The 14,236-nt window shown below is 62.2% G+C and overlaps 1 protein-coding gene across 7 annotated transcripts in view; it reads left to right on the forward strand.

The window, feature by feature from the left end:
• Positions 1–13,751, forward strand: part of MPP2 (membrane palmitoylated protein 2) — a 37,550-nt gene extending 23,799 nt beyond the window's left edge. For all 7 annotated transcript variants that reach the window (XM_039516894.1, XM_039516895.1, XM_039516896.1 and 4 more), the window contains 7 exons: positions 7,671–7,802; positions 8,305–8,410; positions 8,748–8,816; positions 8,982–9,143; positions 10,776–10,978; positions 11,510–11,638; positions 13,282–13,751. In XM_039516894.1, coding sequence (XP_039372828.1) covers positions 7,671–7,802; positions 8,305–8,410; positions 8,748–8,816; positions 8,982–9,143; positions 10,776–10,978; positions 11,510–11,638; positions 13,282–13,458 — 978 coding nt within the window. In that variant the 3' untranslated portion in view covers positions 13,459–13,751. The remainder of the gene's footprint in view (positions 1–7,670; positions 7,803–8,304; positions 8,411–8,747; positions 8,817–8,981; positions 9,144–10,775; positions 10,979–11,509; positions 11,639–13,281) is intronic.
• The last annotated feature ends 485 nt before the right edge of the window (positions 13,752–14,236 follow it).

The following is a 14,236-nucleotide window of genomic DNA, read 5'->3' on the forward strand; positions in this document are numbered from 1 at the left end:
GGGTGAACATGGGGTGCAGGCTGTCACAGGGGTTTATGCATTGTACCCCCTCTTTATACCACCCTTCAGGTATATGAACACTGCACCCCCTCTTTATACCACCCTTCAGGTATATGAACACTGCACCCCCTCTTTATACCACCCCTGGGTACATGGGGCATATGCATGGCACCCTCTGTTTATAACCCCTCCTCAGGTGTCTGAGAAACATGCTGCTGCACCTCCTTATAAATCTCCATGTGCTTACCCTTCTCTGCTCCTCCTCCCCACCCCGGGCTGCCCCCAGCTGAGGAGTGTTCTGCCAGAAGGCCAGCAGGGAATTTGTGTGGGGATGCTTTGGGCAGGGAACTGGAAAAATTTAATAAGCAGCTGTCGGCTCAAATGTGCTCAGCGGCGTAATAGAGCTGAATCAAGTGTGGCCTTGGTGCAGACCTCTCCTGCCTTCCCCGGCTGCAGGGGCCTCTGAATAAACCCAGGGGAGGGGCCAACAGCTGGCTGGATTCTCTTTGGGGTGGGGGTTGGGTTCTCTTTCAGGGAATGAGGGTGCTCGGTGACACCCCAGTGACAGCTCCGGGCCCGGTGTTCTGGCCTGTCTGAGCCAAGACTTCCCATCACCTGCTCCCTCCATCCCAGGCCTCTCGGGTGCCGTGGGCTTGTCTCTGCCTCCAGGAGGTGGGGTGGATAGGTGTGCAGGGGTGTGATTGCTAGTGTGTTTGGGGTTTGCGCCCCCTGGCACATGTGTTTGCCTGTTGCCTCACAAGTCTAGGTACACGCTGGCTATGTGACCTGGAACAGCCCCTCCCCCACTCTGTGCCTCAGTTTCACCATGGAGAACTGAGAGATGATGATACATATGCAGGTGTGTGTGTGTGTGGTATATAGATAGGCCTGTGTGTGTGCATGTGTGTAGTTGTGTAGTACATATGCAGGTGCGTGTGTATGTATCTGTGTATATATAGGGGGGCCATGTGTGCAGCTGTGTGGTATATATGTGGGCTGTGTGTGTGTGTGTGTTTGTTATACGCAGGCCTGTGTGTGTAGCTGTGTAGTATATATGAAGGTGTGTATGTGAGTGTAATATGCAGGCCTTTATGTGGTTGTGTGTGCAGCTGTGTAGTATATATGAAGGCACGTGTGTGTGTGTGTGTAATATGCAGGCCTGTATGTGGTTTTGTGTGTAGCTGTGGAGTGTATATGAAAGCGCGTGTGTATTTCCTTGCTGGTTGTTGCCGTCCCCATCTGTCTGTGCTGGATTTGCTGGCAATTAATCCCATCAGTGGCGAGGGTGGGGTGCGTGTTTACCTCTCTAATCCCCCAGCTCTCCCCACACCCCGAGGAGAATTTCCTTGTCTCAGCAGCTCCGATAACCCCTCCCTTCCTGGCCATGCTCCTTCCAAGTTGGGCTGTGGGCTCTGCCCGTGTGACAGGCCTGGGGACGGGAAGAGGGGTTGGCTGGTGCTGGGATCAAACCCCACGGACGACAGTGAGAACCACTGACCTAGGCCAGCTCACACCTGTTCAAACTACAGCTGCCTTCACTCAGCACCAGGGCCCTGTCTACACTTCAGGCTTCTGCTGGCATAGCTGTGTCGCTCAGAGGCGGGAAGAGGTGTGATCCCTGACCGGTACCATTGTGCTGGCAGAAAGCCCTAGTGTAGACAAAACACAGACTGCTTCTCTCCGCACAACAAACGTTCAGAGAGGTGAACAGAAAAACTCCTCCCATCAGCGTAGGCTAGGGGGCGACTTCGGGGTAGGCGCTGTCGGTTTTACCATCCCAAGACAACGTGCAGCATATTAGCAAGCCCCCCCTTTTCCCAGTGTGGACAAGCTCTTGGCGTTAACCATGACCAGCCAAGATGAGTTTTAAACCCCTCTCTGCACTAGCGGCCAAGGTTCGATTTAACAGTTAACACCGTTGAGCTCCCAGAGACGCTAACCCCCCCGTTTTCTCAGTGTGGGCCGGGCTGCTGGATCGGGGAGGTGCTGGGGACACTGCAGGGTCTGGCGTTGTGATAAAAGCTCAGACAGACAGACAGGAAGTGCCTCTTGGAAACCAGGAAGTCCCGCCCACTGCTAAAGGACCCTCCCCCCAGCCTAAGGGGAGGAGCCACAGGGCCTGGAAACCAGATAATTCCGGGGGACAACAACGGGAGTGAGATCAAAGGGTCAAAAAAAGGGAACCTGACGGGGACACCGAGCAGAGAACCCCGGACGGCGCCCACTGCTCCTCGAAGGCGTCAAGGGAGCCAGTGGACGCTGCCCAGAGGAGCTCTGCCCGGATGCGTGAGCGGATGGAGGATCAGAAATGGGTCCCACAGTCACAGGAGACCCCGTCGGCCAACCTCTTCTCCCTGGTTTTATAGATCGCCGTTTTAGCCAGGACCCAGGAGGGGGTTGACCAGGAGGTCCCGTGGCTTTGTGGGGCCACGGATGGGGAGTGCGTAGATAAGGAGGTGAGGGGAAAAGTGCAGCCAAAATCTTAACAAAATAGACAGACAGGAAGTTAGTGGGCGGGTAGGTGTGTGAAGAGAAAGAGGGCACTTCTGATGGGCTGCTACGGCGGTTGCTGGCTGGGAGGTGGGGGGGAAAAGGGCTGGATAAGCATCCCCTTTGTGGAATGAAAGAGGATTATCTCTCAGCAATAAATATTAAAAGGGAGGTCCAGTAAATAGAAACAGGGAGGGAGGTGCATGAAGCATAGCCGGGCAGGGGCTTGCGGCTGGCAGCCAGCTGTGGAGCTGGGCCCGAGTTCTCTGCTGCACCAGGATGAGCATTCGTTGGCATTGAGGTGCCCATTGCATACCCGTTGGGTTTTTGGGCTGCACAGACGACTCAAAAATATTATTTCTCTGACAGCAGCACTTAGGGATCCCAGCTGAGATCAGGGCCTCGCTGTGCGGGGCAGCAGTGTTGCCAGCTGCAATATTTGGTGTTTTTGCCCCCCCTCAAAGCTCCAGCTCCTGGAGTCAGGGGATTATGTGAGGATCTTGGCTTTTGTTTAAAAAAAAAAAATTTTTTTTAGTCATTGTGGTTGACGAGTCAAGCTGGCCAAATGCGACTTTTTCCTCCCTTCTGGTAGCTGGGCTGGATTTAGAGGGTGGAGTCGACGCCTGGCTCCAAGGTACCACAGCTGGTGCTTTAGCTGAAGCTGCAGAGACGTGTGTTTTTTAGATCCAGAGGTGGCAGGTTGGGCCCCTGCAGATGATTAATGCAGGGGTGTCTGTCAGGGGTTACTTGAAGTGTGATTCTGCTCTGCGAAGGGCTTCTAAGGGGCGTAATGGGGTTAATGTTATCGTCTCTATTTACAGATAAAGCAGCCCCCCCCCTGCAAACACTCCCTGGGCTCTGGGAGTCAAGCTGGGTTGTTATTATTATTAATGATTTGTATTACCATTGTGCCTAGGAGCCTGGTCATGGATAGATGCTATTGTAATAATCGCTGCTGTTCTCTTGGCTTGGCTCTCAGATTCCAGGGGGAGCGTTGCAGCCCTGGCAGGGGTAGACCGGAGCAGTTGCTGAGGGTCCGTCTACCCAGCAGCTGGGAGGGGCGAACCCCAGCTCGGGCAGACTTACCCGCACTCGCTTGGCTCGAGCTGGCGCGCTGGAATTAGCTGCATAGCCGTGGCAGGGCAGGGAGCAGGGCAGGTTAGGTGCCCGGAGTACAGTCCCACCCGAGCTCCTAGGTACGTACGCAGGGGGCTGGCCCTCCCGCCGCCGGGCTGGCTGCAGCCATGCTGCTATTTCCAGCCCACCAGCTCGCTCAATGCCAGCGTGGGGATATCTGCCCAAGCTGGAAATGACACTCCGGCTGCAGGGTAGTAGACGTCCCCTGAGAGAGCCAGTGGGCTGGGTGGGAAAGGGGTGGCCCTGCTTGGCCCTGATTCCCACCCGCTGCGATCCTGTGGGCTTTGCACTGGGCCAGCTCCAGCCCCAGTGTCAGGAACTGCAGCCAGCTCTGCTCCGTGACCCCGGCTCTGCACCCGGCCCGGGGCTGCCCCGGGAACCGGGTGGCATATGTCTGGGCAGGGCTGGACCCAACGTGTCACTGAAAGGGCTTCAGAGGTGCTGAGCACCCCCCGCTCCCATTGCACAGGCTGCCTGGCCGCAGGAAGTGCTCTCCAGGTGGGGGAAACTGAGGCACATGCATGTGTGTGTGAGACTTGCTCAGAGTCACACCAGGAGTCGATGGCAGGCCTGGGAATAGAGCCCAGCTGTTATCGGCACAGCGGAGGAGGAATTTAAGGGGTTGCTGAGGAAGGCGTGGGGGGGGAATACATTTAAGGGGTGGGCAGAGCGGGCATGGCAGGGGGTTGAATTTGGGGTTGGCTGGGGTAGGCGCAATATGTGGCGGGGAGAAATTTAGGGAGATCAGGGCCTGTTCCTCCAGGCAACTCATCTTCCCTTCTAGCCTGTATCCAAGACATCGTCCCAGCACTGCCTGCCCCACCCCGCTCCAGCCTGTTCGCCTGGCAGGAACGGAGCTGGGGTGGAGGGCATGAGGGCAGAGCTGCTCGATGCAGACAGGAGCACACGACACCTGCCTTTGACTCTCTGGACACGTTTCTCCCCTCCGCCCCCGGCTGAGGACAAAGCGGGGCCTGTCAGCTGGCCCTGGCATCTGCTCCCTCAGCGTCATGCGCCGCGGGGTCGGGCACTGAAAGGCGCCTGGCAGCGAGGGGCGAGCAGGAGATGGGCTGAGCTCTGGCCCCCGTGTCTCCATGTGCTATTTAGAGCTTGTCTCGGCTTGTTACCTCAGAGCGGGGAGCAGGGCAGAGTCCCCCCGCATCTTCCCCAGGCCCCCCCCCCCGCTCCAGCGGGACCCCCGCAGCCACCCCCTCCAGCCCTGCTCCAGGCGGGGCCAGCCCAACCACCACCTCCACCCCTACTCCCAGTGGGACTCCCCCGGCCCCCCTCCACTTCTCCCTGTGGGGGCCCCCTTTCACCCCTGATCTGGCGGGGCTCCCCCGGCCACCCCTTGACCCCTGATCCCAGCGGGCCCCCCCCAGCCACTCCCTCCACCCCATCTCCATGTGGGGCTCACCCATGCCCGCCCCTCCACCCCTACTCCCAATGGGACTCCCCCGGTCCCCCTCCACATCTCCCTGTGGGGCCCCCCCTTCACCCCTGATCAAGGCAGGGCCCCCCCAGCCACCCCCTCCACCCCTACTCCTGATGGGGCTCCCCCAGTCCCCCTTCACATTTGCTCCCTGTGGGGTCCCCCCTTCACCCCTGATCCCAGAGAGGCTCCCCCGGCCCACCTCACCCCTAATCCAGGCAGGGCCCCCCCCAGCCACTCTCTTCACCCCTGCTCCATGTGGGGCTCACCCATGCCCGCCCCTCCACCCCTACTCCCGATGGGGCTCCCCGGGTCCCCCTTCACATTTGCTCCCTGTGGGGGCCCCCCCTCGGCCCCTGCTCCCGGCGGGGCAAGCTCAGGCATCAGTTACGCTCGGCTCTCTCCCGTCCAAGGTTTTCTTTGCAGCCCTAACAGCTGGACTCAGACTCTTTGTTATCAATAGCTGAGAGTCTGGGGAGCGATGGAGGGGCCTGGCTGTGCCCCCCACCCAGCGCCCCATGGCCCGCACGTGGGGAGTTGACGGAGGCTTTGCCCTGAGGTCTGTCCTAGTTATCTAGATGGACTCTGTGGGCCCAAGGTGTTTCTGTAACCCAGTCCCTGCCCAACATTAAACAGCGTCCGACTCGGGTCAGGGTTTGGTGTCCCCAGACGTCAGCTGGGGCCACCCCCCACTGGAAACCCTGGGCCCCCTTTGGTAAAGGTACAGAAAAGAAGCATTTGAAGAGTAAGGTTTGAAGTCAGGCTTTCGTTGTTACAACCTCCCGCGTTGCCTTGAGCTGGGGGGAGTTTCCAGAGGCCAAGGCCCCGGGTCGGACAGTCTCCTGGATGGTGTTCAGGATGGTGATGACTGTCCCGTCCGGGGCCAATGGGAGAAGTTGGCGGGGATGGGCTGGATACAATCCGCTGCCCTTTCTCAGAGGACAAGCCGAGACCAACACAAGCGGAGAGAGGAAAGCACAGCAAAGCTGGAAAACGCAGCTTCTCTCTGCGGGGTCGACTTCACTTGCAACCTCGTGACCGGAGAAGAACGGGCCCAGCACGAGGCCTGGTCAGGCGCTCGGAGGCCTGGTCAGGCGCTCGGAGGCCTGGTCAGGCGCTCGGAGGCCTGGTCAGGCGCTTGGAGGCCTGGCACGCTTGTAGCAATGTGGGGCTCTTCCGGGCGTTGCTTTTCACGGCCTTTCTGATCACAGCAGCGCAGTCTTGGCCAGCTAAGCCAATCGCTTATGAGAGAGGGAGCGGTGGGTGGACTATCTCACCCCCTCGTTATTGGGTCCACCAATTAGGCCTAATATCCGACACCCTGATTTTGGTTCATTGATTTCTGGTCCTCGGCTCCTCTTGTGTGCCAGGCATAACCGTGACCCCGTCGTTGAGTGAGAGCCGGAGGCTGTTTCATCCGGTCTAAGTCAGCGTCTCTCTCCCAGCTCTGTTCCTTGGCCTGGGGCAGGGGTTCTCAAAGTTCATTGCACCGCAAGCCCCCTCCTGACAACCAAAATTACTACAAGACCCCAGGAAGGGGGACTGAAGCCTGAGCCCCCTGCCTTGGGGGGCCCCCAAAGCTTGAGGGCTTCAGCCATAGGCGCCAACTCCGTGGGTGCTCTGAGGCTGGAGCACCCGGGGGGGAAAATTAGCAGGTGCTCTGCATCCACCAGCAGCCAAGCTCTCCCCGGCCTCGCCACCTTCTCCTCCCCCTCCCCAGGGCTGCCCGTGAGGGGCGGCAAGTGGGGCAGTTTGCCCCGGGCCCTGCAGAGGCCCCACAAGCCCTGGCCCGGCGGCGGTCCAGGTCTTCGGTGGCATTTCGGCGGTGGGGGGCCCTTCAGTGCTGCCGAAGTCGCGGAGCGACTGAAGGGCCCCCCGCTGCCGAAATGCCACCGAAGTCCCGGACCGCCGCCGGGTGAGTACAAGCACTGCAGCTCCCCCACTTTGCCCCAGACCCCCTGAATCCTCTGGGTGGCCCTGCCCCTCCCTCCCAGCGCTTCCTGCCCCCTCGCCGCCTAACAGCTGTTTGGCAGCACTTAGGACTTTTCAAGTGGGAGGGGGAGGATCAGGGATGTGGCGCGCTCGGGAGGAGGCAGAGAAGAGGCAGGGCGGGGCGGGAACTGGGGGGAAAGGGGTGGAGTGGGGGCGGGGCTGGGGTGGGAAAAGGCGGGGTGGGGAGGACTTTGGGGAAGGGGTGGAATTGGGGTGGGGCGGGACGAGGCGGGGCCAGGGGCAGGGGGTGTCGAGCACGAGCACCCACCCGGCAGATGGGAAGTCGGCGCCTATGGCTTCGGCCCTGGGCGGTGGGGCTCGGATGTTGGCTTCAGCCCCGGGCCCCCAGCAAGTTTAACAGCAGCCCTGGTGACCCCATTACAACGGGGGCATCGACCCACAGTCTGAGACCCGCCGGTCTCCGTCACGCGCTTTCCCTGGCTTTTCACAAGCAGGGTCGGTTGGCACAGCCGCGCCCGGCTCCAACCCGGCCCAGGGAGCGGGGAAATGGATTTCCAGGCCCTTGGCACTGCCCAGCGGGGCCCGGATTTTCCAAATTGCTTGGCCCCTCTGCTCTCCCTGCCGGGGGCTGACCCCACCCTCCCCGCTCTCCCCGTAGGTGTTTGTGAAGTCCCACTTTGACTACGACCCGGCCAGCGATAACCTCATCCCCTGCAAGGAGGCAGGGTTAAAATTCACAGCCGGGGACCTGCTGCAGATCGTCAACCAGGACGACCCCAACTGGTGGCAGGTGAGGACGGCTGGGTGGTCCCGAATCCCCCACCGCTTGGCATGACCCGGGCCTGGGATGGCTTGGATGGGAGGGACGGGTTACCGGGGCGGGAGGGTCAGCCACATGGAACACCCCCCCCCCCAAGGCACGAAGGGGCTGGCGAGGGGACCCCATGGTCACTGCTGGTGGGATCGAGGGATGGCGCTGATGGCAGCCATGGAGCTCAATGGCAGCCGGCTGTGGGGTGAGGGTCTGGGGATGGGGGCTGTGGGTGGGTGGGGCTCCCTGGAAGGGGGCTGTGGGTGTCCCCAGGGTGGGGGAGGGGGGCTGTGGGTCGCCCCTGGAGGAGGTTAAAAATGGGGCTGTGGGTGGCCCTAGGGCAGGGGTGCTCCAGAGGGTGGAGGCCCCGGTGGGCCCCGGGTGTGGGGCTCTGGGGGTGGGGGGCCGTAAGGGGCCCCCGTATGACAGGCGGTGGCTGTGGGGACCTTGGCTGGCTCACCGTGCCCGGGTGCCGTTTCAGGCCTGCCACGTGGAGGGCGGCAGTGCTGGCCTCATCCCGAGCCAGCTGCTGGAGGAGAAGCGGAAGGCGTTTGTGAAGCGCGACCTCGAAGTCCCCCCCACGTCCGGTAGGAGGCGCCCACGGATGCGGCCCCAGTGCATGCAGGGCCCTGCTCCCCATCCCCAAAGCGCGGCGGGGGAGCCCTGCTGCCCAACCCCCGCAGCCCCCCACAGCAAGCCAGGCCAGCACCCGGCCTGGTGGCCTATGCCCGCGAGGGGATGATGGGCCCCCACAAACCCTGGCTGTGCCCTAGGGCTTTGCAGTGGCACTGCCCTGACACCCCACACCCTGAGGAATATCTCCAGCCAGGCCAGCGCCCCGATCCCTGCTGGGGTTGCCGGTGGCAGCGTCTGATTCCCGCTCGCCTTGCTCACGGCTGAATGAGTCCGTTCTGCTCTCGGCAGGTGCCCTGTGCGGCAGCATCAGCGGGAAGAAGAAGAAGAGGATGATGTACCTGACCACGAAAAATGCAGGTGAGTGTCCCAGCCTGCCCACGCCCTGGGCGGGCATCCCCCTCCCCCTCCTGCCTCCTAGTCCGGATCTTGCCCCGAATCCCAAAACAATCCTTCCCCCTGCCACCGCATGCTGCCCCGTCCCCCGCCCGGCGCTGACTGGTTTCTCCTCCCCGTCCGGCCCAGAGTTTGACCGGCACGAGCTGCTGATCTACGAGGAGGTGGCCCGCATGCCCCCGTTCCGCAGGAAAACCCTGGTGCTGATCGGGGCCCAGGGCGTCGGGCGGCGCAGCCTCAAGAACAAGCTCATCATGTCGGACCAGGCGCGCTACGGGACCACCATCCCGTGTGAGTAAAGACGGCCTCCCCCAGCCCTTCTGGGAGCAGGGGAGGGGCTCCGGAGGGGGTGCTCTGCCTCCTGGGGCCAGTGCTAAGCCTGACGCGGACCCTGATCTCTTTTCCCTGTGACACATGGCCTGGCCTCATGTGATTTGCGCCTCTGGATGGTGCTGGGTCCTCTCTAGCGTGTCCTGCGGCCGGCGGGCCGGCGTGGGCATCCCTGCCCCACGCACGGCCGGCCCTTGGGGGACGCACTTGGAAGTTAGGAATGAAGGCGCCTGGAGCGCCAGGCAGGGCAGCTGTCAGATCCTGGGGACGAAAAGCCCCTGCCCCGTCCTTCAGCACAGGGTCTGGAGAGCCAGCCAGGCAGACTGACGCTGGCTAGGAGCCAGGGCAGCGTGTCCTGCCCAGCAAGGTCTTTCCAGCCCTCCAGGCTCATCGGAACTGGCTTGCCGCCGCGCCGCTGCTTGCGGGTGTGATGGGCATGGGGGCACCCAGAGGCCTCGTGGTGCATGGGGGCCCTATGGGACTGTAATTGACGGGGAGGTGAGGGCGCAGGTTGGCCTGTTTGTAATGGAGCAGCACCCCGTGGTGAGGAACAGTCCACCCTGCACCTCGTCTGCCTTCCATCCACGTCCCTGCGGCAGCGGCGGGAGGGAGGGGAGGGGGTCTGTGCTAGGGGGCTTTGTGAGGGGAGATGTAATTGAGCCAGGGTGTGGGGGTGATTAAATAAGGATGGATCCAGAGTCAGACCGAATCTGATCCCGAACACTGAACTGTTGAGAGATCTGGTTGGTTTATTACCCCCCACCCTGCCCTCCCAGCCCCCATGTGGCCCCTGGAAAGGAGTCCCTGCGTCGGCCGGCTCTGGTGCCAGTCCCCGGCTGAACAAGGGAAGCAGCCTGTGCTGAGACTCTGCAAATGAGGCTGGCCAGCTTTGCCAGGCCCAAGAGGCTCGGGGGGATCCAAGAAGCAGCCAGATACTCAGCAGGCTGCTGACCCGATCTCCAAACCCCTTGCCCGTTGAGTCATTGGAGGGGTGGGGGCATGATACCTCCCCCGCCGCAGGCAGGCCCCGTTGCTGTGAATCCTCCACTTGTGGAACGTGGGGTGCGTCCGCCCCTTGAATTTCAGGATCCTGCTGCTGCCAGATGGGCTGCAGCCGACAAAGAACCCCCCGGGGGTGCAGTGGGACGGGCCGCGCCAATCTGCCCGTAAGCGCTTTGAAATCAAGCGAGCTGTCCCTGAGCTCGCAAGGCAGGACTTGGTGGCTTCCGACACTGACACGCCGTTCAGCCAGGTGGCAGCTGTTTCCCAAAGGTTGTGGGTGTTTGGGCTTGAGGTTCTGGCTCAGCCCAGTGTAGGGAGACGGGCCAGCCGCACGGCGAGGGCTGGGGGCTGGTTCCCAAGTTTTTGATTCAAGCTGATCCCCCAGCTTGATCCCAGAGTTGGGGGGTGTCTGGACCTGGGCTTCTGGTTCTGCCCATTACAGGGAAGGTCCCAGAGCGTGGCACTGGCTCTCTGGCTTCCCGGAGTTGGGGGCTGTTTTGGGTCTGAGGTTCCGGCCCGGTCCCCTCTCCGGTCATTCAGTAACTCGCGCTTGCCGCGGGCGCGCCATGTTATTCCCGTGCTCCTTGGCAGACACTTCGCGGAAGCCCAAGGACCACGAGAGGAACGGCCAGGTCTACTGCTTCGTGTCGCGGGGGGAGATGGAGGCGGACATCAAGGCTGGCCGCTACCTGGAGCACGGGGAGTACGAGGGGAACCTCTACGGCACCAAGATCGACTCCATCCACGAGGTGGTGGAGTCTGGCAAGATGTGCATCCTGGATGTGAACCCGCAGGTTTGCGCCACGGGGACAGGCCCCGCTGGGAAGCCCCTCGTTATCCTGGAGGGGAGGTTAGGGCTCAGGCTAAGGCGAGGCAGGCTTCCCCTGTACCCACCCCAGCCACCTGTCCCAGCCCTGACTGGGAGGGGAGCGCGGTCCGGGGCCCACTGAGTACCCGACCTCTCTGCTGAGCCCGGTCACACTCCTAGGGGGCGGTGCCCACCAGCAGGGAAAGGGTCCCTGCCCTGAAATGCAACTGACAAGACAAATGGTGGGTGGGGAAACTGAGGCACAGAGCAGGTCAGTGACAGATCCAGGAGTAGAACCCAGGTCTCCTGGTTCCCAGCCTAGTGCCCTAACCATCGGGAAACACTGTCTCCCCGTGGCCATAGCTGGAACAGCTATTGGTCGCTGCCCACCAGGGCTCTGAGCAGTGGGAAAAAGCTCTGGGTCCCATTCCCAGCCCCCCCCTGGCTGCATGGTCCCCCTTCATGCCCGTCCCCTGGTCCTAGGCCTGCACTGACAGCCTGGCTCTGTGTTATTCAGGCGGTGAAGGTGCTGAGAACGGCCGAATTCGTCCCCTACGTGGTCTTTATCGAAGCCCCGGACTACGAGACGCTCCGAGCCATGAACAAGGCGGCGCTGGAGAGCGGCGTGGCCACGAAGCAGCTCACGGTGAGGCCACGCCAGCCCCCACACGGTGCCACAAGAGCAAGGGTCCAGCCCCCCTTCCCTCACATGGTGCCATGAGACATTGGGGTCGCAGGGCCTTCCCCGATCACCGGGCCCACGCCATGTCCTTGGCCAAGGGTGAAAGTAACTTAAAGGACTCCCCGGTATGCCGGGGTCCTGAGCAGGGGGGCGGGGCCTCAATTGGAAGGGGGTGGGGCCTCAACCAGAAGAGGCGGGGCCTTTAAATCCTGGGCCCTTTAAATCGAGATTTAAAGGGCCCGGGGCTCTGGCTGGGGTAGTGGTGGCTGGGAGCCCTGGGCCCTTTAAATCACCGCCGGAGCCCCATGGTAGGGGTAGTTGGAGCGGCGCCTGGAAGCCCCGGGGCTCGGGCGGCGACTGAAAGGGCCCGGGGCTCCCGGCTGCCGCTGTTACCCCTGGGCTCTGGCAGTGGGGCTCTGACAGCGGTTTAAATCTGACCCCTTGCCCTTTAAATCACCGCCAGAGCCCCAGGGCTCCCAGCTGTCGCCGCTACCCTGGGCTCCGGCAGCAGGGCTCTGGCGGTGATTTAAAGGCTGCTGCCGGGAACCCCGGGCCCTTTAACTCGCTGGCCTGGGGAAGCTGCCCCCTGCCGGTATGGTCGGCTGTGTACCGGTTCTTGCTGGTACGCCGGACCGGACTGGACCAGCTTCCTTTCACCTCTGTCCTTGGCCCATATGACCCAGGATGGCTGAGCTGGGGCAGGCTTGGGTTCCACGGGGCGCGCCCAGGTATTCACGTGGCTCTGTCCACAAGCACGTGTGCGACATGCACTGGGATCGGGGCTTGCTCCTCCCCGCTGGTTCTTCCTGGTGGCCCTCATGGCCCCTTTAGAGGCAGGTGCTCAGCGCTTCCCGTTCAAAAGGCTGCCGTGGCGGCGGTTGAGCATCCGCCGAAATGCCGCCGAATTTCGGTGGTGACGTCTCTCGATGACACCGCTTGTCAGCGGCAAGCGGCGTCATTGAGAGGCGTCGCCGCCAAAATGCTGCCATATTTCGGCGGCATTTCGGTGGATGCTCGACCGCCGATCAGGACGTGGGCACATTTAGATGCCCCCGTGGGCACCATGGCGCCCGTGGGCACCGCGTTGGGGACCCCTGCCAAGGATGCTTTCTGCATGCGGGCCCCATTGTGCCTGGGGTTGTCCCTGCCCCAGGAACATTTCCTGGCTTATAATTCATCATATTCGGCCTCCCTCAGTCCCCCATCTGTCTTCAGTTGAGTACAGGATCCGTCTTCACGTCCTGTCCCAAAGGGCTGAGTAGCATTTCTGGGTACCCGTTCAAAAGGCTGCCATACCCCTCCCCACAGGCAGCTGCATCTCAGCTCTAGGATTTCTGTATAAAAGGCTGCCACGCTCCACCCCAGAGGTAGATGCCTCTTACTGCTGGGATCCCTGTAGCGACAGCTTGCTGCGCTCCTCACCAGAGGTGGCTGCATCCCAGTGGTGGGTGAAGCGAGCTCTGCCTCGTTTGCACCTCTGCTTACCTTTGCAAAGCTCTTTTGGGGCCCCCAGCTCCCTGGAGGCGTGTGCTCGTTACCCAGCCTCCCCTGTGCCCAGAGCTCTGGGGCAAGGCTAACGGGTGGCATCTGGGCTTGTGTCTGGGCAGGAGGCGGATCTGAAGCGGACGGTGGACGAGAGCTGCCGCATCCAGCGTGGCTACGGCCACTACTTCGACCTCAGCCTGGTCAACGACAACCTGGAGTGGACATTCCAGCAGCTGCAGGAGGCCCTGGAGAGGCTGCGGGCAGAGCCCCAGTGGGTCCCCGTCAGCTGGGTTTACTAGGAGGACGGGGGATGGCATGCTGGGAGCGAAGGCCTCCCCACCCTGCTCCCACGCAGAGGGCACTGCCGACCCGCCTCCCCTCGGCCCTCCCTCCTGCACAAACCACGACGTCTGAAAGCCAAGGAACCCAGATCCCCTGCCTGCGTCCCAGGCCTGTCTTCGGGGGAGCAGCGGCCCGAGACAGGTCTTGTCCCTCCGAGGGCAGGCGCTAGCTGCAGCTGCCAGTAGGGGGCGGCGAGGCAGGGAGCTGGGTGCTTGTTGAATATCCCCCCCCAACCCAGAGTTTTAACCAACTTTGCCAGAGTTAGAGAGTTTCTTGTGGGCATTCCCGAGGGGCACCCCCAGTGGAGGACCCTTCTCTGCCCCGGACACATGGCTGGGGGGCAGTGACCCCCCATTTCCTCCCAGGAAGGGTTAGGGTGCCCATGGGGAGGGTTGAGAGAGCAGCCTAAGGCAGGGCGGTGCCCAGGATACCAAGCAGAGCCACTTTAGTGCCCAGAGTGGGCACCGGGTCCCCCTTCCAGCCAGCCCCAGGGCTGTGCCTGGGGCCAGATCCCGGCAGCCGGCAGAGGGAGGTGGGCATGAGGAGGGCAGCGTGAAGCATGCTGCAGGAGGTGCACAGATCTGGGGATGCCAGCTGGCCCCTCCCTCCATCCCTGCGCGTTTCTCCCTTCCTCACCCAGCCGCCCGCTCCGTGCCCAGGCTGCATCCACCTTCCTGGTCCAGCCTGAGCTGAGAGGTGCCTGCAAGACCCCTTTGCAGCCTGGAGGCAGCTCAG

The sequence above is a fragment of the Mauremys reevesii genome, linkage group 27 (genome assembly GCF_016161935.1).
Source record: "Mauremys reevesii isolate NIE-2019 linkage group 27, ASM1616193v1, whole genome shotgun sequence".
Classification (NCBI taxonomy): Eukaryota; Metazoa; Chordata; order Testudines; family Geoemydidae; genus Mauremys; species Mauremys reevesii.